Source organism: Muscardinus avellanarius (genome assembly GCF_963383645.1).
Source record: "Muscardinus avellanarius genome assembly, chromosome: 1".
NCBI classification, from domain to species: Eukaryota; Metazoa; Chordata; class Mammalia; order Rodentia; family Gliridae; genus Muscardinus; species Muscardinus avellanarius.
This window is the reverse complement of record NC_137786.1, coordinates 219009807-219034198: the sequence shown is the minus strand read 5'-3', so window position 1 is coordinate 219034198 and position 24392 is coordinate 219009807. Positions and strand designations below refer to the sequence as shown.

The window sequence follows — 24392 nt, the reverse complement described above, 5'->3', positions numbered from 1 at the left end:
TCACCAACCACTAGCATGAGAACTTGTCTTATTTCGTTTCTCCAAAATGTTAACCAGTAGCTTATATTTAATTCTTATACTTACAGAGTTTTGGGGTGTTTAGCATTGCTCAAAATCCATGCTCTCCAGGTTGAGCTTGTCTTCTCTTTGTGACCTCACTGTCTCTACTTATTGCTCCTTTCACTTATATAGTTCTTAAAATCTCCAAGAGTTTGCTTATTGATACTCGATAAGAAGTACGGTAGTTCTTTTGCATGTGCATCTTACGTTTCCTGAAAAAGACATAGAAACTTCTTAAAATAGGCGTATCAACCTTTAATATTATATGACAGAATCTACAATACTATATACTCAGTGGGCATATTCATTGAAATTATCTTCTAAAATTATTCTGCCCAGGACTCTCTTCATTGGCTCTAACATCCTTTCAACATTAAGAGAGAGAGTGATTAGTGAAGAACGTGTAGAACAGCAAGCAGATCGATAGTTGTGGAGGATTCAGAGGACGTTCCGAGAACCTTTTCTCCCACTGCATTAAATTTGTGTGCTCATAACACGGATGGAAACCCCAGCTATGAATACGTTTCCAATCTTTAAAACAAAGAAGCCCAGAACAGTTTGTATTTGCAGTCCATTCTTCTCTCCCCTGCGATTCAGTGATCTTCCAGCCTCTCTCCACACTGGCACACGCCTGTCCAGGGCAGAAGCTTGATTGCTGCTGCTGGTACTGAAGTTGTTAATAGGAGCGAGCCTGCGCCGCCTCCTTCCCCGCGAGCCGTGTTCAGAGATGACCTGTTCGCACATGGGCCTGTGCTGTATAATTCTTTTTTGTACGAGAGCAGTAGAATAAGGCCTGATACTAGTTGATTGAAGTGATAGTTTTAGATTTCGAGAAGAAGATCTGTTGCCAGCGAGGGAGTTGAAATTGCAGAATGAGTTTGCGGCGTGAGGCAGGTCTGCCCCGCAGCAGGTTGGTCTGCGCCCTGAGACAGTCAGCACAGGTAAACAGATGGCTCCCGTGAGTCAGAGACAGATCCTGAGCAGGTAGGTTGGCGTTTGCCTGATTCTCAACATGCGTATAGAGTGGATTTTCATCTCCTTGCCACTCTGAAAGCTGAAAGCAAGCATTTACTGAAAGACATTCTGTTCATTGAGAAATGGAAATCATACAGTGTTAAGCACAAGAGATAGCTGACTGCCACTGGGTCTGGGGCACTGAGAGACCCACACTGTCAGGAGCTGCTTCATATCGGCACAGCCGGGCTTTCTCTTTTGGAATATGATCTTTCAGCGTTATTGTATTGAATGTTCTAACCTGTAATATGTAACAAGAAAGGATTAAGATGATGTCTTTGATACTGGGTATTGGCCCTTTACTTACAAGCACACTTCTCATATTTGGGTTAAGGAGAGGTTTTTTGTGTGTTTGTTGTTTGTTTGTTTTGGCGGGTCTGGGGATGGAACCCAGGGGCATTTGACCTCCGAGCCACACCCCCACCCTATTTTTATTCTTTATTTTGAAACTGGGTCTCACTGAGTTCTGGAGGTCCCCACTGAGTAGCTGAGGCTGTCCACGAACCACGATCCTCCAGTCTCAGCCTCCCAAATGCTGGGATTACAAGCGTGCGCCACCACACCCAGCTTTTTTTTTTTTTTAAAGGATACCATGATGGTGAAAAAATGTGCAGTAACATAAGCCAGGTGTGGTGACACACACCAGTAATCCCAGTCCTTGAGGAGGCTGAGACAGGAGGATCGCAGTTTCGAGTACAGTCTCAGCAAGTAGTGAGACTCTCATCAACCTAGTGAGACCCTGTTCTAAAATAAAAATTAAAAATAAATAAGGTGGGGGTGCAGCTTGGAGATAGAACACCCCTGGGTTTAATTCCCAGTACCACCTACACATACATACAATATACACATATATTTAGTAACATAAATTTGTAATGATATTAAGCAGTGAAAAAAGATTCCTGGAAAAGTACTTTCATACATCAACATAGGAAAAAAGAAAGATATAGTAGAATTCCTAGATCCAATCATTCATATTCAAAATGTAAATATAAACAAACATTTCTCTGCCAAACACTTTCGGAAGTACCAACCACTTCAATTTTCAAAAATAAGATTTTTCAATAGTTCTGTATTTCTAGAACAGCGTATTAAATACAGAATTCAATGAGTGAGATGGTATACCACTTGAATTCTAATACTTTAATTTTTAGGTTTGGGGATTATGTTGTATCATAGACTGACTTCCTCAATGTATAAATCTCTGTCCACAGAAAGCAGGGTAATAGTATTGTCAGGATAACTATTGACTTTCCTTAGGACACTCTGTTTAGGGATAAACCCAGAAATATGACCTGCAGTGTTGGTGGGAACCTTATTCTGAGGCCCCGAGAGTGCTGTGGACGCCATTGGCTAAGGCAGAGGTGTAAATATAACTACCTTTTGTTTCCTGTTCAAGATTAATTGTGCCAGTACCTACTCCCCAAATTGGCTTTCATTTTATCTGCTCAAGCATGTACACCTACCCTTAGCTCAGGGTAGAAAAAAATGCTAATCTACCTTTGTGCATATGGAAAGTAGTGTTCCTGGCTCTGCATTGGAAACTACAGGAGAATGCATTATTAATGGAAAGATTTCTGTCTCTCCCCCCTCAAAGGGAAATCATTTATGTGGCCACCGTCAAGAAGGGTAGAGATAGACTTAGTGTTCTTTCTTAACCAGTTTAATTTTTTGAAGTGAGTTACTGAGCAATATGTAAAGAGAAATACGTTAGTGATTAAATCACCTTCACAACATGCAATTTGTAGATACCAGTGTGATCTAATTGTAATATATAGATCATCGTGTAACTGTGTCACCCCAGAAGCTTTAGTGTGTTGAATACTATAGTCTGTATTTTTTTCAGGATGACACATTATCAAAGGTTAGAAAAATAATGGGCTTGGAGTTTTAATATTATAAAGATTACCAGAAGATATTTGAATCATATTTTGTTGAAATAAGTTCCCATCATTTGTTTGCCGGTTTCCAGCTTTGTGGTTTATGGTTTGTTTTTGTCTACACATGTATAACTGAACCAAATACGTGTGCCAGTAAGTAACAGGGCTGCGTTCGGCTTCTGCTTAAGTCTGCAGTATTAAAGTATTCCTTTTGTTGCGTGTGCTGGTCTTGCAGACTCTGTAGAGCCTTATCAAATGCAGCCAGTTGGTGCTGCTGGTATGAAAGCACAGGGGAGCTCTCATGTGGAAGGTTAATGGAGTGTAATTATAAAGAAAAATGAACTGCTCAACCACTCTATCTCCCTCCACCTGCACCAAGAGTGACAAGTGCTCTGATCTTTTATAAACCCTGGAGCAGAGGTTTAACCATCTAAAATTATGACAGTATAACTGTCACACAAACAAACACCCTATGAAGTATAGGCATGCACCCCTGTGTGGGGATGATTCCTCCCGGTGCAGGGAGCCTCTGTTAGGAAAGGAGCACCTTCAACTACCAAGAAAAGCTGCTTGTTAAACACTGTACTTTTGTGTCACTTCTTCTTTTCCACTCAATTTGTTCCATTTTCTTTTCCTAAAGGTGCTTTCTCTCCTCTGATTGGTGGCAAAGCCAACAATGCATACAAGTAGCCATTCCACTTTTCCATCAGACAACAAGTCGCCCTGCTTTCTCCACGCAGGTCCTTCACCCATGCCCTTACAGCCATCCTTCAGTCAACCGCATGCATGCATACATGCATTCATTCACTTGTTTATGGTGCTGGGGGTGGAACCCAGGGCCTCAGACATGGTGGGCAAGCACTCCACCACTCAGCTGCACACCCAGCCCTGGATTCTCTTAAAGGTGATGGAAAGAATTGTCTCGTCTCATTCTCTAAGCATCTACAATTAGTAGATCGTAGGAAGCTCAGGCACCATATGAGACTTTCTCCCAGGATCTCCATATAATACCAAGATTGTACACATTTATCTGGGCTCAAGATAGAGCTAAGTCCTTAGGATATTTGGTTGAAAATATTACAGTAAGCCGGGCGTGGTGGTGCACTGTTGTAATCCCAGCATTTGGGAGGCTGAGACCGGAGGATCGAGGTTTGCGGACAGCCTCAGGTATTTAGGCCCTCCCACAACTCAGTGAGACCCTGTTTCAAAATAAAGAATTAAAAAAAAAAAAAAAAAACAGGGCAGGAGGTGTAGCTCGGAGGTCGAATGCCCTTGGGTTCCATCCCCAGACCCACAAAAAAAAAAAAAGAGCAATTATAGGAAATATATAGTAAGGCAGATGCATCAGGGAAGGACCAGCTAGGCTGTGATGACTCGTCGAATCTGTGTTCCTCGTGTGTCACATTGTCAGTGAGTATGGTGAAGTAACCCCACTGCTGGAACATCTCAAGGGTGAACTCAGCGAAGCCTCCGGACTGTACTGAGAGCTGGGTTGGTCGGATGCTTTTGCCAGCTCAGCAGAGTTGAAATCAAGTGTTGCTGAATGATGCAACAACAAAACCCCTGACATCTTGTACTTACAAAGCCTAAAACATAAGCACCCTGGGTAAGGCTGCATTGCCGACTGAGATGCGTAAGTTCAGCATCACACCCATTAGGCCTGTGGAGACTAAGCAGGAGTGATGGCTCTGTCACTCACACAGCGGTCTGTGACTGAGCCCTGGTCTTGTGTGATAGACGGCGGGGGGCGGGGGGGGGGGCGCGCCAGCTTCCCACTGGCCCTTCTGAAAGCAGAGAGACTGATTGCCAGCCTCCGTGTGGTTTGCAGGGCTATTATTACCCCAGTCCCTTTGCATTTTGGTTTGATCATTTGTGCTCTATTTTAAAAGAAAAATAGCCATATATATTTGTATGGGAGTGAGACAAATCTGTTTAGTGAATAAGAATTTTAAATCCAGCTTTATGTTAGTGGCTGATAAGTAAAGTTTGTTCTGACTTCTCTAACAATTCAATCGAGCCCAACATTTTACCCGCGTGAATGTTGCCAGCGTCCATTCCATTTATTACATTGAAGTCATTGTTCCAGAATTAAAGTTTTTGCTCAAGGCTAGAAAGCTAGCAGCAGACTTTTCAAAGTGTCCATCGTGCCCCATCGATTCTCACGGGTTGACTGCAGTGTGTGTCCCTGTCCAGCTGCGGGAGAGCGAGCACCCTGGGTGACAGGAGTGCAGCCTTCTTTCTGGCGTTCTGGAGCACATGATTCTCTGTCCAGCCCCTTTGAGAGCGCGCTCAGTCTTCCTCAGAGCAGTTTGTGGAAGCTCAGCTCGGGGGTGATGGTGTGATGCTCGCGCTGTGCCTCCTCCTGACCGCTCACTTCCCCCTCCCCTGCATCCTCTGGCTCTCGTCTACTTGGTTCCTTCAGCTGTTGCCTGGCTTATTCTGCTTCCTTGGATCTCAAGGGCCTGACTTTGCGCTTTCCGTTTTCCTGTATCTAGAGACCTCCTGTGGCCTGACACTAGTAACTCTAAATCCAGTCTGTCCACTTGGATACCCCCCAACCGCCTGTCAGCCTCGCAGAAATTGGCTCGGAAAAACGAGCCCAGCCCTTTACTTCAGTGTGTAGTTTCGCTCAGACCAGCTCTCCAGAGGTCAGGGAATCCACACTCTGGGCCCATGTTACTGTAAAATAGCAGTGTAACTGATTGACTGTCAGTCACCACATGCCTCAATATGGTTACCTGTTCACCCCGCACAGTTAGGAGAATCTTACTTGATAGGAAGGTGTGACCGTTTATAAGTACAAGGTATTACATAAACATGATTACTTGCACTAAAACAATCACATCCTTAGGGAAGTATTTGTGGAAAATGATACCAGCATTTTCATTTGGAGTCTATACTCAAAAAGTAATATTCTTAAAAAATTATTAAATCGTTCATATGTTTATATCATGAATCCTTTTTTCTTAGTCATGTAAGTGAAATGGTTTTGAAAACTGAGTACTTTGAACGAGAATCAGAAATGGATAGATACTGATGTGCCTGGTTAGCTTCCAGGTCTGATGGCTACTCGTGCTTACTGTAATTCCCTGCACAACTTCAACAAGGTGGTTCCCATTTCTCAGATCTGTGTGGTCGCTTGAATACCTGCCTTCTCCGACCCTCGAGACAGCTGTGAGTCAGCGGCAGAAAAACAGATGCTAGTTTATCCTTGTGTTGGTTTACATCATGAGTGTTATCTGTAAGGTGCATTCACTTGTCTTGAGTTGTATGGGACATATTATTACCAAACTTTCTGTTCTCAGCTGTATATTATATATGTAAGTAAATATATATAGTTGTCCATCTCTTTCAAATATATATTTAATATATAGTTATTCTCAGGTATTTTATCATGTCATATTCTTCTCATTATTGTTGATAACTTGGGTTTTATGTTTATCCATCAAAAGTCACTAAAATCATACCCATAGCAAAATTGTGATTAACCAGAGGGCCATTTGATTTTTCTGGTTATCTGAAATCCTTTATGCCTCACCTTTTCTAAGTAATGTTTCATTCCATTTTCTTCCCTAGTATATATGTTCAGTGGGTGTATTTATTGTATAGGTGATAAAAACTGGAAACCTGTGGGCTTTATCTTACAGCAAAAGCAATTAATTTTTTTTTTTTTGGTGGTACTGGGGTTCCTGGAAGCCCATCTACCTCCGGGCTACACTCCCAGACCTATTTTTTTTTATATTTTGAAACAGGGTCTCGTAAGCCAGTGCGGCTGGCTTCGAACCTGTGCGATCCTCCTGTCTCCACCTTCCAAGCGCGGGGATTACAAGCGTGCGCCATCACGCCCGGCAAAAAGCAATTAATCTTTAGTACTTTTCCTTTTTTTCAATACTGGGGATTGAACCCAATGGCACTCTGCTTCCAAAATACACTCCAAATCCCCGGTTTTAAATTTTGAAACAGGGTCTCACTGAATTGCCGAGGGTCTCGCCAAGTTGCTGAGGCTGGCTTCAAACCTGCAACCTCCTGTCTCAGCCTCCCAAGTACTGGGATTATAGGCATGTGCCACTATAACAGACTGTCACTGGTGCCTTTTTTATTTCATTTTATTTATTTTGGACTCGGGCATCCTAACTCGGAGTTACACCCCCTGTCCTTTTGGGGTTTGTTTGTTTATTTATTTATTTATTTATTTTTGGTGGTACTGGGGTGGTCCTGGAAACCCTTCTACCTCTGGGGTACACTTCCAGACCTATTTTATATTTTTATTTGGAAACAGGGTCTCTTAAGCCAGCAAGGCTGGCTTCAAACCAGTGCGATCCTCCTGTCTCCGCCTCCCAAGCACGGGAAATACAAGCGTGAGCCGCCACACTCAGCAGTTCGGAGATTTTTTATGCGTTACTTGCTTTTGTTTAAATGTAAAGGAAATAGTATATTTTCTCACAAAATATTTTGTACATGATGTATCTGCCAGTGTGATGTGCTCTATTATTCTAATACTATTGTCTGTCTTTTTCTATTTTGAGAAAAAAACCCGCATAATTGAGGGTCAATAAAAGATATCCTTGCCTTTGGAAATGACCAATTCATTTCTTAGAAAATGTATTCTCTCTAGAGTTTAGTTAAATAAACTTTGAGCATCTGATTCTGTCTTGTGTTCCTGTGAAAAGGGGGCTTCTTACCTTATCTCCAGTGTTACCCCGGGCTTGGAGTAGGCAAACCCGTTTGTTTTATCTAAGCACTGTTCTGTAAAATGATGGAGGCTTTTTTTCTGGTCCTCCCTTCCCCACACCCTGCTTTTGGATCACCAGTGTACCTAAGTTGTATTCTAATATCTGACTTGTCAGGGATAGCTACTGTGCAGTCGTCTCCAGTTATAATTCTTCTGTGAAGCAAACTACGCAGCTTCAGGGCAGAGGAGGGAGAGAATTTCAATAGGGTATGCGACAGATCTGATATTAACAAGGCAGCACTGCCTTTACGTTGGAGGGAGAGCCAGGGAATGACGAATGGCAGGCTGGTGGGACGTGCAGCGGCAGTGTTCTGTAAACAGACAGTTACAGAGGGACAGGCATTCTGCTGAATTGGAGTTTAATTTACAAATTAATAGCCTCCATGTCATATCTCATTGTGGTCCAGACACAATGATCCCGGTACTTTTTTATGTTAGTAAACAGCGAAATTGTGCTGGTAGGAAATGGTTCTTATGTTTTTTTCTGCTGTCCTCATTACCATGTCTAAAGTCTTTGCTGGGTCAGCTTACATTAAAATTGAACATCTACTTTATACATTCAGAATTATAAACAACCATAAAGGTATAAGTAATCTGGGCTATACCTGGATCCATACACAAGGATATGTCCTATAATGTGCTTGATTTCAGCGATAAACAGAGAATAGGTAGCATTCACTTATTAATTCTGTGCTGTTTCTTGGCAGTTCTCATTTTAAGAAACCTCCAAAACAAACTTAGTTTGAACCAACATTAGGAGTGGGGTATGGCTCAGTGGAGAGTGCTTGCCAAGCATACACGAGGCTCTGAGTTAAATCCCCAGCAACACAGACATACACATGTGTGCGTGGACACACACACACACACACACACACACACACACACACACACACTCTTAATTAGATGTTCAAAATCAAGTGATCAAAATAGAATTGGCATTGGAAATAAAAGTAACATTTAATTAGCTGTTGCTCTGAGTTATAGACAAATTATTATTATTTGGGGGGGTACTGGGGTTCCTGAAAGCCCTTCTACCTCCGGGCTACACTCCCAGACCTATTTTATATTTGTTTTTATTTGGAAACATGGTCTCTTAAGCCAGCATGGCTGGCTTTGAACCTGTGCAATCCTCCTGTCTCCACCTCCCAAGCACGGGGATTACAAGCGTGCGTCACCACGCCCGGCGTCCTTTTTATTTTTGAAACAGGGTTTCATTGAGCTGTGTAGGGCCTCGCTAAGTAGCTGAGGCTAGCTGGCTGTGAACCACAGTCCTCGGGTCTCAGCCCCCCACCCCAGTGCTGGGATTACAAGCGTGTGCCACATGCCCCGCCTTTGATGGTTTCTCAAACACTCCTTATATTTGATCTTCAATGTTGTTCTTAAACCAAGAAGACAGTATAATATAGCTTAGTGCTTCAAAGAAATGTAGATAACTTAAAAGTAAAGCAACTGGCTTCTCACTTTGTCTTCCTTGGTCTTTTATTAGAGAGAAACAAATATATTACAATTGCCATTTCCAGGATATCTGCTGTTTTGCTTCAGAATATTTGTCTTTATTTAGTTACTTTGCAGTTGTAGGGGTTGAACCTGGGACCTTGTACAAGCTAGGCAAGTGCTCTCCCACCAAGCTGTCTTCCCAGCAACTCCAGCATCTTTGCGTGTTACCTGTGGGCACCTGTGGTTCTCCAGGGACCACATCTTTCTTTAGTACAATAGCTATACCCTTTCTTTTGGTGTGTGTGCTTTTACTGGTGCATTATAGCCTCACATCATAATGTAAATCATGTTGTCGGTGGCACACATACATACAGCACTTGGTGCCCCCTCCTTCCCCATCCCCCCTCCTAGTGCAAAATACCCACATTGACATTGGCATATTCATATTTATACACGTAGTTGATGGTAGTATTTCCATTAATGAACCTCAGAAAACTGGGTATGGATCCATCATATGATCCAGTTATACCACTACTGGGTGTCTTTCCAAAGGATTTGAAACCAGAGAACTACAGTAATATATGCACACCCATGTTCACAGCAGCACAGGTCACAATAGCCATATTGTGGAACCAACCTAGATGTCCGTCAACAATGAATGGATTACAAAATTATGGGAAATATACACAACGGAATTCTACTTAGCAATAAAGAAGAACAAAATCATGTCATTAGCAAGAAAATGGAAGAACCTAGAGAACATTATGTTCATTGAGATTAGCTAGTCACAGAAAGGGAAGAAGTGTATGTTTGCTCTGATATGTGCAAGTTAGGGAGTAATTGGGATAAAAAAGGGACTCCAGGCAGTGGAGCGGCTATACCCTTTCTTAATTGTTTCAAAGTAAAGAAGTTCTCGGGTTCTTAGAAAGGGCCCTGGATATCGGCAGAGTTTGTTTTTAGCAATGTTAGCAGTATTCTGTATAAAACATATATGTCAAATTGGAGGAGGAGAAGGAAGGGTTAAGTTTACTTATTAGAATATGAATGAACTAAATAAGAAAAATGTAAACTGAGTTTCAATCAAGCTAGTGAATCGAAGGTCTAATCTCTTGTAGGGATGGAGTGTAAATCCCATTTATATGGATGGAAAGTCCTCCTCTCCTGTGGAGATAGCATGTAAAATTTATTGATACATTTGTGTGTACATACACACCCTTTGTTGTTGGGTTTTTTTTTGTGTGTGTGTGTGTTTTGTTTTTTTTGTTTTTTTTGGTGGTACTGGGGATGGAACCCAGGGGCCCTCTACCTCTGGGCTACACTCCCAGACCTATTTTATATTTTATTTGGAGACAGGGTCTCTTAAGCCAGCTGAGGCTGGCTTCGAACCTGCACGATCCTCCTGTCTCAGCCTCCCAAGCGCGGGGATTACAAGTGTGCACCACCACGCCCAGCCATTCACACCCTTTGAAGAAGAGTAAACTCCAAAGAATTTTTTAATTAAAAAAAGGTGAGTCAGAGTCTGATCAATACTATGGCATATGCATTTTCTACCATTTGTTAAACATCCTTGCAGAGAATCTTGAACTTTGTTGAAAAAATCTCTGATAATGTGAACTGGTGCTGCTCCTTAATTCATTTATATTTTACTGTACAAACTCCTTGATATCTTGCAGAACTATAAATTATCTGTTACCAAACCTCAAAACCACCATACGAGCCCATTTTGGTAAACAACATATTCAGTTTACCATGGTGGCGCACACTTGTAATCCCAGCATTGGGGAGGCTGAGACAGGAGGATTGCGGTTCGAGGACAGCCTCAGCTACTACTTAGTAAGGCCCTTTGCAACTCAGTGAGACCCTGTTTCAAAATAAAGAATAAAATATAGGTCTTGATAAATTGCTGAGACTGGCCCTGAACCTGAAGTTCTCCTATTCCAGGGGGTGTAGCTCGCAGGTAGAATGCCCTGGGTTCCATCCCCAGTACTGCATACACTCTCACACAAAAATATGGTTGTAGAGTAGTGCTGCCTGTCTCAAACAGGTGGTATGGCAAAAGGATTTATCCCGTTTTAAAAGTTAAGAAAGAGCTGGGCGTGGTGGCGCACGCTTGTAATCCCCGCGTTTGCGAGGCTGAGACAAGGAGGATCGCACGGGTTTGAAGCCAGCCTCAGCTACTTAGTGAGGCTTTCAGCAACTGAGTGAGACCCTGTTTCCAAATAAAATATAAAAAAGGTCTGGGACTATAGCCCGGAGGTAGAAAGCCTCTGGGTTCCACCCCCAGTACCACCAAAAAAAAAAAAAAAAGTTAAGAAAGGACAGAAACTACCTGTCTAATTCTAACTCCCAAACTGAATCTTAGAGAGTTGAGCAAAATCTTTAGTAGCTCAAAAAAATAAAATAAAATGCAATTATTTTTAGCTAAGTATATTTTTATAGCTGCTGCCATCAGTATTCCTCCTCCTCCTCTGTTACAGTTCTATCCTATATTTCCCCTGGAACTTTCTCTCCAATAACTTTATTGCGTATTTTCCCATTGAATTTTACTTATTGCATTAAGGAAGGCGTTTATTGCTTCTTTTCCTGTAGCTTTGTTCATAAAATGACATTCTGTGTTTTTGTTCATAAAATGGTAGAGTCTTTGCTTAATTTTTTGTTTCCTTTAAACAACACAACGTTTGCTCTGGGTTGTAATTTTGTCACTAATGTTATGTCAGTGACATACACAATATTCTTTAGAGAATTACTTGTGTGGCACATTCAAAATGCGTTTGTACCTCCTTCCTGAACGCCCAGTGTTGATGAATATTGGTGTTGCTTATAAATACAGTGGTAGAGTTTCAGTTGGACAGTAGAAAGGACTTTTTTCCTCTTTCATAAATTCTTTTTGTTGGTTTTTGTGATACTGGGCATCAAACCTTAGACCCTCCAGCAGGCTAAGCAAGTACTCTGCTACTGAGCTATATCCCTAGCCCCACTTGAAAAAATCTGACATCATCCACAAACATAAATTTCTCTGTTACCTTTTCTGCACAAATAAAACTTACTATCCCTGATTTCATTTTGAGCAGTTGGTGAATCTGAAGATCTGTGACTATTCCTCTACATTTTTGGTGTGAAGATGAGTAAAATTTGTTCTTTACTTTGTGGATTTGTGAAAAGTTAAAAGTTTCTGTCAGCCTCTGGGGGGAAAGGTGAAGGTTATATATTCAGATTGTATACTGATGCATAGGGGGAAAGAGTGGGTTTCGGGGGCGGAGTACTGGGGAGTAAACCCAGGGGCAGTCTACCTCTGAGCTACATACCCCCAGCCCTTTTTATTTTTTATTTTGAAACAGGGGCTTGTTAAATTGCTGTGACTGGCCCTGAACCTGCAGTTCTCCTATTTCAGCCTCCTGAGTACTACAGGTATGTGCCACTGAGCCAGGCTGAAAGGATGATTTTTTTTTTTTTTTTTTTTTTTTTTTTGCAGGTTTGGGGATGGAACCCAGGGGCATTTGACCTCCAAGCTACACCCCCTGCCCTATTTTTTATTCTTTTTTTGTGGGGGGGTACTGGGGTTCCTGGAAGCCCTTCTACCTATGGGCTATACTCCCAGACCTATTTTATACTTTTTATTTATTTATTTATTTATTTATTTATTTATTTATTTATTTATTTATTTTGGTGGTACTGGGGCTCCTGGAAGCCCTTCTATCTCCAGGATACACTCCCACAGGCTACACTCCCAGACCTTTTTTTTTTTTACTTTTTATGTGGAAACAGGGTCTCTTAAGCCAGCGCGGCTGGCTTTGAACCTGCGCGATCCTCCTGTCTCCGCCTCCCAAGCGCAGGGATTACAAGCGTGTGCCAACACACCTGGCATTTATTTATTTATTTATTTATTTATTTATTTATTTATTTATGTGGTACTGGGAATGGAACCCAGGGGCCTTCTACCTCCAGGCTATAATCCCAGACCTATTTTATATTTTATTTGGAGCCAGGGTCTCTTAAACCAGCTGAGGCTGGCTTCGAACCTGCACGATCCTCCTGTCTCAGCCTCCCAAGTGCGGGGATTACAAGCGTGCGCCACCATGCCCGGCTTATTCTTTATCTTGAACAGGGTCTCACTGAGTTGCAAAGGGCCTCACTAAGTAGCTGAGGCTGTCCATGAACCGCGATCCTCCTGTCTCAGCCTCCCCAATGCTGGGATTACACGCATACGCCACCACGCCTGGCTTGAAAGGATGAATTTTTAAGGAAGTACTCTGTAATAGGGTTTTGAGTGGGTGTGGCCGCATAACTGATAAAACACCAAGAATGCTGCATAGAACATAAACTAGTTGAGTGATAGTGTGAAGAAGCAAACTTAAAGCAGTGATAGCCATCTGTGGAGCTGGCCTTATCCTACGTTTCCTTTCCAGAGAAGCTGTGTAAAATTTGTGTGTGCAAAATTCTTGATGGTAATAAACTATTGGCTAGCTGGAGGCAGAGACGGGGGCTGTCCTTTATTTCCCCATTTCCCTTTTCTATTGACCAGTGCTATCGGACTTAGGACAGTTGACTTAAATAACAAAAATAAGCCCAATATTCTTTTGTATTGGATCTATAAAATTCTGTAATATGCTTCGGGATGTTGCTGTCATGTGAACATGTTGATAGTATCATTGAATGTCACAGTATTGATCACCGTGACCACCTGTCTTGAAAACTGTGGCTTGAAGTGTCAGAGGCTCAATGAACTCTTCTGCCTGAACAAGCCCTGAGGAAACCCAGTGATGCGAATGTCAAGGGAGCCCGAGGACTGGCGTTACAGGCTGGGTCTGGCGCAGCCCTGACAGCCATCTTGGAGGCCTGCCACATTGGCCTGTTGTTTATAGAAAATACACCAAGGATCTGGGCGTGGTGCCACACGCTTGTAATCCCAGCACTTGGGAGGCTGAGACCAGAGGATCACGGTTCGCGGGCAGCCTCAGCTACTTAGTGAGGCCCCTTGCAACTCAGTGAGTTGCAAACCCTTTTTCAAAATTAAAAAGACTAACAAAATAGGGCTGGGGGTGTAGCTCAGAGATAGAATGCCCCTGGGTTCCGTCCCTAGTACCAAAAGGAAGGAAGGAAGGGAGGAAGGGAAGAAAAGAGGGAGGGAGGGAGGGAGGGAAGGGAAGGATACTTCAAGGAGAGATAAGTTATTAACTTTTTTCTCCTTTCTGCCATCATTCTTTCTAGCTTTCCTTTCTTTCTTCCTTCCTTTCTTTCTTTCTTTCTTTCTTTCTTTCTTTTATTCATTTCCTTTGGGAGTTCCCCTCCTTTTAACTCTTATTAACTTATTATTGAATGTTGGGTAGCCAGTTTGGGATATTCAGCCTTCTCTCAAAGTTTCAGGATAGTATTTTACATTTAAATATTTTCTTTATATGTTAACACCATTGGAAATATCAAATTGTGTATGCCAGTATAACCTTCATTACTGACCAGCAGAAGTCATGGTTTCTCTGTTGAGAACACAGAATAGTGAAAGTACAGGCTTACTTCCTGTGGAGATGAGAGGACATCTTATGTAGAGGGGCCTTGAGAACTCTTGCTTTATGCCACCTGGCTAAGAATTATGAAATACTACGACTCTCCTCTCTTACTTCCACCCAGAACGGGTGCTGACCTAGACCCGAGTCCCTCTGAAGTGGTATGAGTGTCGTGTTTGCCAGAGCAGCAAGACTGAACCATGGGGTTAGGAAGCTGGCTCTCCTACTGGCCAGTCCCTGCAGATGTACAGAGCGCACCCCACTTCCCGCCGTTGGTTTTCTGACTGCAGTCGTTTATATTTAAGTGAAAGAAAGCAACAGTGCTTCCCTATACCTTGAGTGTGTGTGTGGGGGGGGAGGGTACTGGGGCCTTCTACCTCTAGGCTACACCCCCAGCCCTATTTTGTTTGTATGTATGTATGTATTTATTTATTTATTTATCTATTTATTTATTTATTTATGGTGGTACTGGGGTTCCTGGAAACCCTTCTACCTCCAGACTACACTCCCAGACCTATTTTTCATATATATATATATATATATATTTTTTTTTTTTTTTTTTTTTTTTGAAACAGGGTCTCTTAAGCCAGTGAGGCTGGCTTCAAACCAGTGCGATCCTCCTGTCTCCACCTCCCAAGCACAGGGATTACAAGCATGCGCCACCACGCCCGGCTTATTTTTTATTTGAAAACAGGGTCTTGCTACATTGCTGAGAGCCTCACTAAATTGGTGAGGCTGGATTCGAACCTGTGATCCTCCTCTCTCAGCCTCTCAAGTACTGGGATTACAAGCACATGCCACCACACCCAGCACAAACCTTGACTCTTGAATTTCAGACATCCACAGACATGCACAGCTGTGTGTGCTGTTCTTCTGATCTTGTGCTGAGCACAGCAAGGAGTGAGGGTGATGCATTTCTGAGTGGCACTTTGAAATACCACAGCTGTCTTTTAAGACAACTTTCCCCAACTCATGTGATCTGACCCATGTCCAATCTGCACAGCTTTCTCTCTTCCTCCTGCAGGACTGATGTAAGTTTGCCAGTGTTTGGGTCTTGGTTTTGCTCCCCACCTGCAAGCCTCCAGGGCTTTGTTTCAGGCCCTGGGGAGGAGCAGTTGTGAACGCAGTGTGACTCACTTGACTCCCACTCTGCTTCTGGTTCCGATTGGTCGCCACCTTGCTCTGGCCATATGGCTGAAGGGTACTCTAGCTGCAGCGCTCTCTGGTTCTTCCCTGGTGCTGTACGTAACACTGGGCGCGGGTTCTGGGATGTGTTTTTCCTTCTGGTTTACTCCACGTGGGCAGTAAGTAGGGAAGCATACTGTATTCCCTAAGGATGGCTGTAGAGGAGAAAACACCCTGTCTTCTTGTGCCTGGTATGGTAATTACTTAGTTTCTTGCACAGTTTTTATTCTGAGGTGTTTGGGGGACGGGGGCACAGTTGCTTGTTTGCTTGGCAAGTGTCAATGATATGTTGTATGATTTCCTCCTGGATCTTGGAAGGTTCTTGGAGTCCCTGTCTCTGCTGAGGCTGCGCTTCACTCTCTCACAAGGTGTTTGGTGTCTAATGGGGAGGAGGTCTGAAGGCAATGCTAAGTCATTGTTTCCTTTTTTTTTTATTTATTTTTGGTACTGGGGTTCCTGGAAGCCCTTCTACCTCCGGGGTACACTCCCAGACCTATTTTATATTTTATTTGGAAACAGGGTCTCTTAAACCAGCTGAGGCTGGCTTTGAACCTGCACGATCCTGTCTCTGCCTCCCAAGCGCGGGGATTACAAGTGTGCACCACCATGCCCGGCCATTGTTTCCTTTTAAAACATAAATGTTCTGGCAGATTTCCACACAATAAAATCCACATGTGATACCCAAAAGTATCTGCAATACCACTACTATTACCACCCCTCCTTGTAAACTACAACAGATCAATTTTTCTGCCTTTTATACTTGAGAGATGGAATTGTGAAGACTTGAAAGTTAATTTTTACAAACATTTCTTTTCTCCTTCCATAATCTCTATTAGAAAATTGCAATCTTTTGTTACCAGACATAGCCCACTGTCGCTGTTGGGCTTACTGGAGAGTGTGTGAGCTCTCATCAGCTACGGTGGGCTATGTTTGATAACAAATGACTGCTATTTTCTCATAGCAATCACATAGTGCTCATATGTATTATACCTGGTCTGGGAATGAAGCTCAGGCAGGAGTGGAGGACTGGCCATCGTGCACGGCCCTAGGTTCCATCCCTAGAAGGAAGGAAGGAATTTTCAAAAACTTAAACAGCCAGGCATGGTGGTGCACGCTTGTAATCCCCGCGCTTGGGAGGCAGAGACAGTAGGATCGTACGGGTTCGAAGCCAGCCTCAGCTACTTAGTGAGGCTCTTAGCAACTTAGTGAGACCCTGTTTCCAAATAAAATATGAAATAGGGCTGGGAGTATAGCCTAGAGGTAGAAAGCCTCTAGATTCTACCCCCAGTACCACAAAAAAAAAATTTAACATAGTCAAGAAAGTTTTAGACATCTGACTTTTAAATTTCATTCCATGTAATGCCGGGCGTGGTGGCGCACGCTTGTAATCCCCGCGCTTGGGAGGTGGAGACAGGAGGATCGCGCAGGTTCGTAGTCAGCCTCGCTGGCTTAAGAGACCCTGTTTCCAAATAAATTTTAAAAAAAAAAAAGGTCTGGGAGTGTAGCCCGGAGGTAGAAGGGCTTCCAGGAACCCCAGTACCACCAAAAAAAAAAAAAAAAAAAAAAAATTTTTTTTTCATTCCATGTAACTAAATCCCTACTGTGTCTTAAACAAATGTATTTCCACTGATTCTATCCCAGCAAAGTTCTACTCAAAGTTACACATTTCAGTAATTTTCTTGTTTATACTGCATATTGCTAGGATCATGGTGTCCTTGTTTAAAAATCTATTTAAGCCAGGTGTGGTGGCGCACATTTGTAATCCCCGCACTTGGGAGGTTGAGACAGGAGGATCGCACAGGTTCCAAGCCAGCCTCAGCTACTTAGTGAGGCTCTCAGCAACTTAGTGAGACCCTGTTTCCAAATAAAATATAAAATAGGTCTGAGGGTATAGCCCAGAGGTAGAAAGCCTCTGGGTTCTACCCCTAGTACCACTAAATAAATAATAAAAATCTAATGTTTCAGGAGAGCCAGGAAAGTGCACTCTGCTGGATGATCTCTCTTTGCTTTTTTTCCCCTTTATCTTTTTTTTTTTTTTTTTTTTTGGTGGTACTGGGGTGGAACCCAGAGGCTTTCTACCTCCGGGCTATACTCCCAGACCTATTTATACTTTATTTGGAAACAGGGTCTCACTAAGTTGCTGAGAGCCTCACTAAGTACCTGAGGCTGGCTTCGAAACTGTGTGATCCTCCTGTCTCAGCCTCCCAAGCACGGGGATTACAAGCATGCGCCACCATGCCCGGCCTTTCCTCTTTATCTGTATATCTCTGCTCTTATATAAATAAGACATTTCTTATACTCTTAGTTTCATATTAATGATTATGTCTCCTAAGTTCTTTGAACACCTTGTATGTAGAATCTATGTAAATTTTAGATGTAACAAGTTTTAGATGAAGCTAGTTACAGAAAGGATGTCAGAGGCATATAATCACTGCATTTCCATGCCACTGTTAGAAAGTATTCTGATAGGTTATATTTCTTTTTGTCTTCATTTGGTAGAAAAGAGTGGTCGAACAGCTCCGGAAGAACCTGATAGTAAAGCAAGAACAACCAGACAAGTTCCAAATACAGCCATTGCCACAATCTGAAAACAAACTACAAACAGCACAGCAGCAACCACTACAGCAACTACAGCAACAACAGCAGTACCACCACCACCACGCCCAGCAGTCAGCTGCACCCTCTCCCAACTTGACTGCTTCACAGGTAAAGGATGGATCTGGGGTTAGTTGCTTAGCACTGGGTTCTATTTTGGCTAGCCTGTGTTAAACTGGCTCTAGACATATGTGTTTGTGGTTACTTTCTTTTTCGATAACTGGGATAAGAGTTTGAAATTCACTGGCAGAAGAAGCAAAAGTTAAATGATTTCCCACCTGTCCAAAGAAGGAGGGAAAGCAGCCAATGACAAAGGAAGATCACTCTGTGCATTCCAGCAGAATGGGAATCTCGTTTTTAGTTTCTGGAGGTATTTGCACTTGTTCTGAAAGTCTGTGTGACTCGACCTCTTCTAGAATTGTTTTTTCTGGAATTCTTCTTCTTCTCCTTTTTTCCACCCGGTGGTACTGGAGGTGGAACCCAGAGGCTTTCTACCTCTGAGCTATACTCCCAGATCTATTTTATATTTTATTTGGAAATAGGGTCTCACTGAGTTGCTGAGAGCCTCACTAAGTAGCTGAGGCTGACTTGGAACCTGTGCGATCCTCCTGTCTCAGCCTCCCAAGTGCGGGGATTACAAGCGTGCGCCACCATGCCCGGCCTTTTCTGGAATTCTTAGCAGTTGGGCATGGAGCTATTCCAGGATCAGTGCTGTTGGGACCACATAGAAGCATTCATAGAGTGGTGTGTTTTCACTATTGAGAAGGACAAAGTATTCATTTTTAAATCCATATTCATGAGATTATGAATCTGTTTTAATACGTTGACAGAATCTGAAATGAGAACTGCAGTTCAAAACTAGAACTTAGCCGGGCGTGGTGGTGCACGCTTGTAATCCCAGTGCTTGGGAGGCTGAGACAGGAGGATCACACAGGTTTGAAGCCAGCCTCAGCTACTTAGTGAGGCTCTCAGCAACTTAGTGAGACCCTGTTTCTAAATAAAGTATAAATAGGTCTGGGAGTATATCCCAGAGGTAGAAAAGCCCCTGGGTTCCACCCCCAGTACCACCAAAAAAAAAAAAAAAAGAAAAAGCTTTCATTTGGCAAAGTATGAAAAATCCCAGTACTTGTGAGGCTGAAATGAAAATCGCAGGTTACTGTCCAGCATCAGTTACTTAGCTGAGGCCCTCTGCAACTTAGTAAGACCCTGTTTCAAAATAAAGAATAAGAAATAGGATTTGGAGTGTGGTTCAGAGGTAGAAGCTGTGGGTTTCAATCCTCAGTACCACAAAAAAAAGTTTTCATTTAAGCATATGCTACTAGATCTTGTGCTTGTTTCTTAAATGGAATTATGTATATGCTAGAATATGCGTAGTAAAAATCAGCCACAACTAAATGTTTGTAAAGTCAAATAGAAATGGTAACCTAGCCGGGCGTGGTGGTGCCCGCTTGTAATTCCCGTGCTTGGGAGGCCGAGACAGGAGGATAGCACAGGTTCGAAGCCAGCCGCGCTGGCTTAAGGGAACCTGTTTCCAAGTTAAAAAAAAAAAAAAAAATAGGTCTGGGAGTGTAGCTCGGAGGTAGAAGGGTTTCCAGGAACCCCAGTGCCACCAAAAGAAGAAATGCTAACTTAGATGTGGACAAACTTATCAGGTTTCAATATTATCTAAGCATTGAATATGACAAGTATATAATTCAGGGAGGAAGGTTGAGGTTTTATTTAGCATTTTTGCTAAACCGATTTTCTAAAATAATCAGTTTAAGCTGGGCGTGGCAGCACACACTTGTAATCCCCGCACTTGGGAGGCAGAGACAGGAGGATCGTGCAGGTTTGAAGCCAGCCAGCGCGCTGGTTTAAGAGACCCTGTTTCCAAATATTTTTTAAAAAAGTATAAAATAGGTCTGGGAGTATAGCCCGGAGGTGAAGGGCTTCCAGGAACCCCAGTACCACCAAAAAAATAAAAATAAAAATAAATAATAAAATAATCAGTTTAGGGTTATTCAAAATATTGATAGTGATTTATCACCAGCTATGCTGGTACATGCTTGTAATCCCAGTACTTGAGAGGCGGACACAGGAGGATCTCTGTTCTGAGGACAGCCTCGCCTATTTATTGAGGTCTTCTGCAACTTAGTGAGACGTTGTTTCAAAATAAAAATAATAAAAAATAAGACTGGGAGTATAACTCAGAGATAGAATGCCTAGGTTCCATCCTCAGTACCATAAAACAACAACAAAAAAAAACATTTTGACCTCTAGCACATTGACCTCTTTTAAAGCAGTAACCATATGCCACCTGTTCTTAAAACAGATGTCATTAAGTTCTGCTGTCCAGAGCTTTGCTTTCATAACTCATGGCTACACCCAGATGTGGCTTGCTCACCACTTCAAAAGTCCTATGTATGTATGTATGTATGTATGTATGTATTTGTGGTACTGGGGGTGGAACCCAGAAGCTTTCTACCTCCGGGCTATACTTCCAGACATATTTTATATTTTATTTGGAAACGGGGTCTCACTAAGTTGCTGAGAGCCTCACTAAGTAGCTGAGGCTGGCTTTGAACCTGTGCGATCCTCCTGTCTCAGCCTCCCAAGCACGGGGATTACAAGTGTGCGCCACCATGCCCCAGCTAAGTCCTTTGTATTTAAACATTTTAAGTTGAAAGATATCACACTGTGGTTAAAACTCTTATTACAAATAACATGTTGTATAGTCAGTCCTTGCTGCTGTGTTACTGTAACAGTTCTAAATATAAATAGCATCTATCTTTCATTTGGTTTTCATCACTGGTAGAAAGTAAATTACCTATGACCCCCCAATACTCCCATTTCCCCCACATTTAAGGGGCAGTAGCAACAAGAATGAGCCACTTTTTTTGTTTTGTTTTGATTTTTTATTATTAATTTTTTGTAATCATACATCACTTTGGAATACAAGACTTGAGAGGATGTACAAGCACATATCGTCCAATAAGCCCTCATCCAATCCCCATCCCATTCCCTCCCCCTCCCTCGATCCCATGCTTAATTGGTGATTATCTTTGATATAGTTGTTTACGCACCTCATGAGTTTTAAAGAGATTCCATCCTCCCCCATCCCTTCCCCTCTGATTGGTCACCTTAATTGCTTCTTAATAGGGCCCTTTCTACTACTCGACCTCCTCCTGTTATCCCTTTCTTCCTAGTTCTTGCTAATTAGGGAAACATCTGGATTTTATTTTCTGTGCTATTTCTCTGTGCATGCCACATTGCAAGTTCCGATCCCACTTTTGATGGCCCCAGTAGTGGCCTGGCCACCTGGAGGACTCTGATCCCGACCTCGCTAGCTCCAGCACCGGCCTTGCCTCATGGGAGGCCCCAATCCTGGCCTCGCTGGCCTCTGCACCAAACTAACCCCTCGGCTGGCTCCTCTCCCGGCTTCAGAGGCCCCAGCACTAGCCTAGCCTCTCAACAGGCTCCGATCCCTGCCTCACTGACCCTGGCACTGGGCTAACCCCTTGGCAGGCTCCTATCCTGGTCAGTGAGCCACTTCTCTATGGTTGCTTTGGAGAAAAGCAAACAAAGATTTGGGTGATTTTAATTACAGGCATTAATAAGAATCACCAACTAAGCTATGACGGGATAGCTGAGGCCAGATCCTTAAATTTTTGATTAAAAGAAAAATGAGCCAGGCGTGGTGGCGCACGCTTGTAATCCCAGCACTTGGGAGGCTGAGACAGGAGGATCACACAGGTTCGAAGCCAGCCTCAGCTACTTAGTGAGGCTCTTAGCAACTTAGTGAGACTCTGTTTCCAAATAAAGTATAAAATATGTCTGGGAGTGTAGCCAGAGGTAGAAAAGCCCCTGGGTTCCACCCCCAGTACCACCAAAAACAAAAAAAGGAAAAAGAAAAATGAAAGATGTTAAAAGATAATGTGTATGTGTGCATAAGGCAGAAATGGGAAATAACAGTCTGCAGCCAAACAACTTAATACACGTCTCACATAGACACTGAAGCAGATATTCGTCAGGGAATATTTTCAGCCTTGTTTTGGGTAGTAAGGTACTTTCATTGGTCTAGAACAGTGCTGTTCATTAGAACTTCATACAGTGTTGAAAATGTCTCCTCTCTGTCCCCACTGTCCAGCTTGGTAGCCACTAGCCACATGTGGCTTTTGGACATCCTAAGATGTGCTAGTCCAAATGATTGATGTTTATAGCCACATGTGGCCAGTAGCTTCTAAATGGTACAGTGCGAATATGGAGTAAGGAGAAGGGAGGTACATCAGAAGAATGAGTTGGACCAGGTAAATCTCCATGTTCCTGAAGTGTCTGCGCCTTGAGTGATTAGAGGTCCCAGATAGCTGTGTGTGCCGTGTAATGAGGAGGCTTCTGTTTTCTTGTTTTGTAACTGACACTTGTAATTATTCTAGTAAAAAGTCTAGAAAAATACAGCTTCAAAGCTGCACTAGTGCTTACAGAGCATCAGTCAAGGCCTCTCACTTCAGTCATCCTCTGATCTCTAAGGCTTTTTGAAACTCAAGTGTTTGTTTTCACCTTGTCACATTTTACTGAATCTTTGATCACTTCTACAGCTGTTCTCCAGAGAAAAGGTTAGCGGCAGTGACTCATATCTCTTTGGTACCAAGAACTGGTATTTCGGGTGTGGGTGTGGTGGTCCACGCTTGTAATCCCAGCACAATTTGTCTCAGTACTTGCTCCAAGTGCTGCGACAGGAGGACCGCAGGTTTGCGGCCAGCTTCACCTTCTTGGGAGGCCCTCCACAACTTAGTGAGACCCTGTTTCAAAATAAAGAAAAGGAAAATAGGTCTGGAGGTACAGCTCAGAGGTAGAATTCTCCCCTGGGTTCAATCCCCAGCGCCACAAAGAGAAAAAAAAGAACTGGTATTTCCTATACCAGCTGCTTAATATGTTTCACTATCTGGAGCCTGGAGTTCACTGCCTCTGGAGCAACAGCTGTACTAGTTGTCATGTGAGTTTCACTTCTGCTTCTCCTAGCTGACACTCAAAATGAAGAAAAACACTGTCCCTTTTCCGCAACCTTCATATCACAGGAGACAGATAAGCACAATTGTATGTTGGCTTTCTTTATACTGGTGAGGTTCTAGCACTTAGGGCTAGAGATGATGTGTACCTCATTTGATTTGCAACCTGTATGTAAGTTAATTGATTTCAGGCGAAGAATTAGAAAAGCAGAAGACATAAGTAACTCACTCTGTATCTGTAAACTCACTGTATTCATTGTGAAAACTCCGTGCCTGTGTAGTGTGCAGCTATTACAGTGAGCTTGCCCATTTGTGAGAGATGCTAATTGAGAACTCGAGCATACTAGAGACGTCTTTTCCTCTAATGAGAAATGTGCTCTTTGTACACAAAGGAAATGTTGTTATACAGAGAAACTTGATTGATTATGAGAATTATTGCTTTGTTTTTTCCAGAGTTCAGCAGCATATTGTTTAGTGGGATGACTTTCCATGTCCTAATAATCTGTTTTCCATGTCTCCTAGAAGACTGTAACTACAGCTTCTATGATTACCACAAAGACACTACCTCTCGTCTTGAAAGCAGCAACTGCAACCATGCCTGCCTCTGTTGTGGGCCAGAGACCTACCATTGCTATGGTGACCGCCATCAACAGTCAGAAGGCTGTGCTCAGCACCGATGTGCAGAACACACCAGTCAACCTCCAGACGTCTAGTAAGGTCACCGGGCCTGGGTCAGAAGCTGTCCAAATTGTGGCAAAAAACACAGTCACTCTGGTAAGCCAGCGACTGCTACTCAGGTGTGCCCACATGAAAGAGGTCAGGACGTGCACTCATAGAGTATATCCATTTTAGGATCCGTGGATTTCTCAGTTCTCATCATTTCTCAGCATACCAAATTCCCCTTTGACCTGCAAGGGGAGAGAGCATTTCTGCCATCTGCTTAGTTAGCTGCAGCGGTATCCTGACACTCAGTACATTATCTGTAGCCAAAGTGTGACCTGATTTT

At 42.9% G+C, this 24392-nt stretch overlaps 1 protein-coding gene across 9 annotated transcripts in view; it reads left to right on the top strand.

Moving 5' to 3' along the window:
- The window catches only part of PHF21A (PHD finger protein 21A), a gene marked incomplete at both ends in the record, with an annotated part of 175404 nt that overhangs the window by 113473 nt on the left and 37539 nt on the right, over nt 1–24392 (top strand). For 5 of the 9 annotated variants that reach the window (XM_080696566.1, XM_080696571.1, XM_080696565.1 and 2 more), the window contains 2 exons: nt 18306–18512; nt 23909–24160. In XM_080696566.1, the coding sequence (XP_080552692.1) occupies nt 18306–18512; nt 23909–24160 (459 nt within the window). The remainder of the gene's footprint in view (nt 1–18305; nt 18513–23908; nt 24161–24392) is intronic. The other 4 variants (XM_080696567.1, XM_080696570.1, XM_080696573.1 and 1 more) reach the window with 2 other exon arrangements.